At 36.5% G+C, this 1,467-nt stretch overlaps 1 protein-coding gene across 1 annotated transcript in view; it reads left to right on the forward strand.

The window, feature by feature from the left end:
• Window positions 1–579: 579 nt before the first annotated feature.
• Window positions 580–1,467, forward strand: part of MMADHC (methylmalonic aciduria (cobalamin deficiency) cblD type, with homocystinuria) — a gene marked incomplete at both ends in the record, with an annotated part of 3,701 nt that continues 2,813 nt past the window's right edge. The window contains 2 exons of the mRNA XM_010183874.1: window positions 580–724; window positions 964–1,181. Of these exons, the coding sequence (XP_010182176.1) occupies window positions 580–724; window positions 964–1,181 (363 nt within the window). The remainder of the gene's footprint in view (window positions 725–963; window positions 1,182–1,467) is intronic.

Here is a 1,467-nt window from a genome sequence, read left to right on the forward strand (position 1 = left end):
TGCTGTGGCAGGTGGGATTTATAGAATGCTGCTTTTGTGCAACTGCAGTCAAGAGTATTAGAAGTTTTGTGCTGGAATTCAGTAGTCTGTCTTTTTAATTATAAATCCAACTCTGTGTTTTGAGAGTATGGTTGTTTTTCTGTTACGTGTGTGTAAATGCATCATGAAAGTTTTCAATCTGTTCTTAAAGTATAAATTTTCAGTGTAATCACATGACTGGGAGATTTCTTGTTTAAAAAAGCCAAAACCAAACACAAAAATCACTCACAGAAAACCGTAGTTTCAGTTGCTTATATTACTGCTTAAGATATCATTATTGGGATTCAGAGTTACTCCTCATGGTGTGGAGGCTTTCCCATGTTTTTGAGGCTTTTCCTTTACTTAGAATGCTATTACTAATAAAACGTAGAAGTAATAATGAAATACTTTTAAAACTTAATTAAACAAGAACACAATTGCTCATAATTAAAATTGTAATGTAATTATCGAGTGAGGATTTATTAAGCAAGCCACAAGCTGTACTTAAACTAGGAATTTTGCTAGCAGTATGTAATACTTATTTTGTTTTTGTCTTCTCAGGTGCTCTGTAACAGAGCAAGATTGGTCACCTACCTACCAGGGGTTTATTCCTTAGTCAAAAGAGTTGTAAATCCCAAGGCTTTTTCTACAGCAGGTTCCTCTGGCTCAGATGAGCCTCATGTTGCTGCTACACCTCCTGATTTATGTAAGAAAAAGCAAATTCATTGTCTTTGAATTCGTGTGCTCTCAGAACTTTGAACCCCATATATATTTGGGAATTTTGAAGTGTGTGTTTTATGCCAGGGCTTGCCCTTGTGCACTGTGGTTACTTTGGTTATATATGATTGTGATCAAATGCAGATATTTGCATGGGAGAGGGTTTGGGTTTTGTTTTGTTTTTTCTTTTTATATGTGATGGCTAAAGCAAGGCTTTGACTTTTGCAGGTCCAAGAACTGTGTGGCCGGATGAAGTAATGGGTCCATTTGGTCCTCAGGACCAGAGATTCCAGCTGCCTGGTAATATTGGTTTTGACTGTCACCTAAATGGCACTGCTGCTCAGAAGAAGAGCCAAGTTTCCAAAAGTCTGCCTGATATATTAGCAGAGCCTTCAGCAAGTGAAAGGCATGAGTTTGTAATGGCACAATACATAAATGAATTTCAGGTAAGAATGGGCTGCTTCTATGTGAAGCTACTTTTTCTTGTTTAAGAGAAACATAACTAATCTCTCTTCTTCCTGAAAAAAAGATTGTTGATTTTCTAGATGGTTTTGAAAGATGAACTTCAACTTGAGCAAGAGATCTCGTAGAACCTAGCTGAAGTTTTTTCTTTTTAGGAGAAGGAAATGTTTCAGGGTGTGCTTTAGTTTGTTTGGTTTTTTTCTGTATGTCTAAGCAGTGCTTAGTGAAGTAGCATTTTAGCAGTGACTTAATTATATGGATATAGGGAAA

This window comes from Mesitornis unicolor, unplaced genomic scaffold (genome assembly GCF_000695765.1).
Source record: "Mesitornis unicolor isolate BGI_N332 unplaced genomic scaffold, ASM69576v1 scaffold34064, whole genome shotgun sequence".
NCBI classification, from domain to species: domain Eukaryota; kingdom Metazoa; phylum Chordata; class Aves; order Mesitornithiformes; family Mesitornithidae; genus Mesitornis; species Mesitornis unicolor.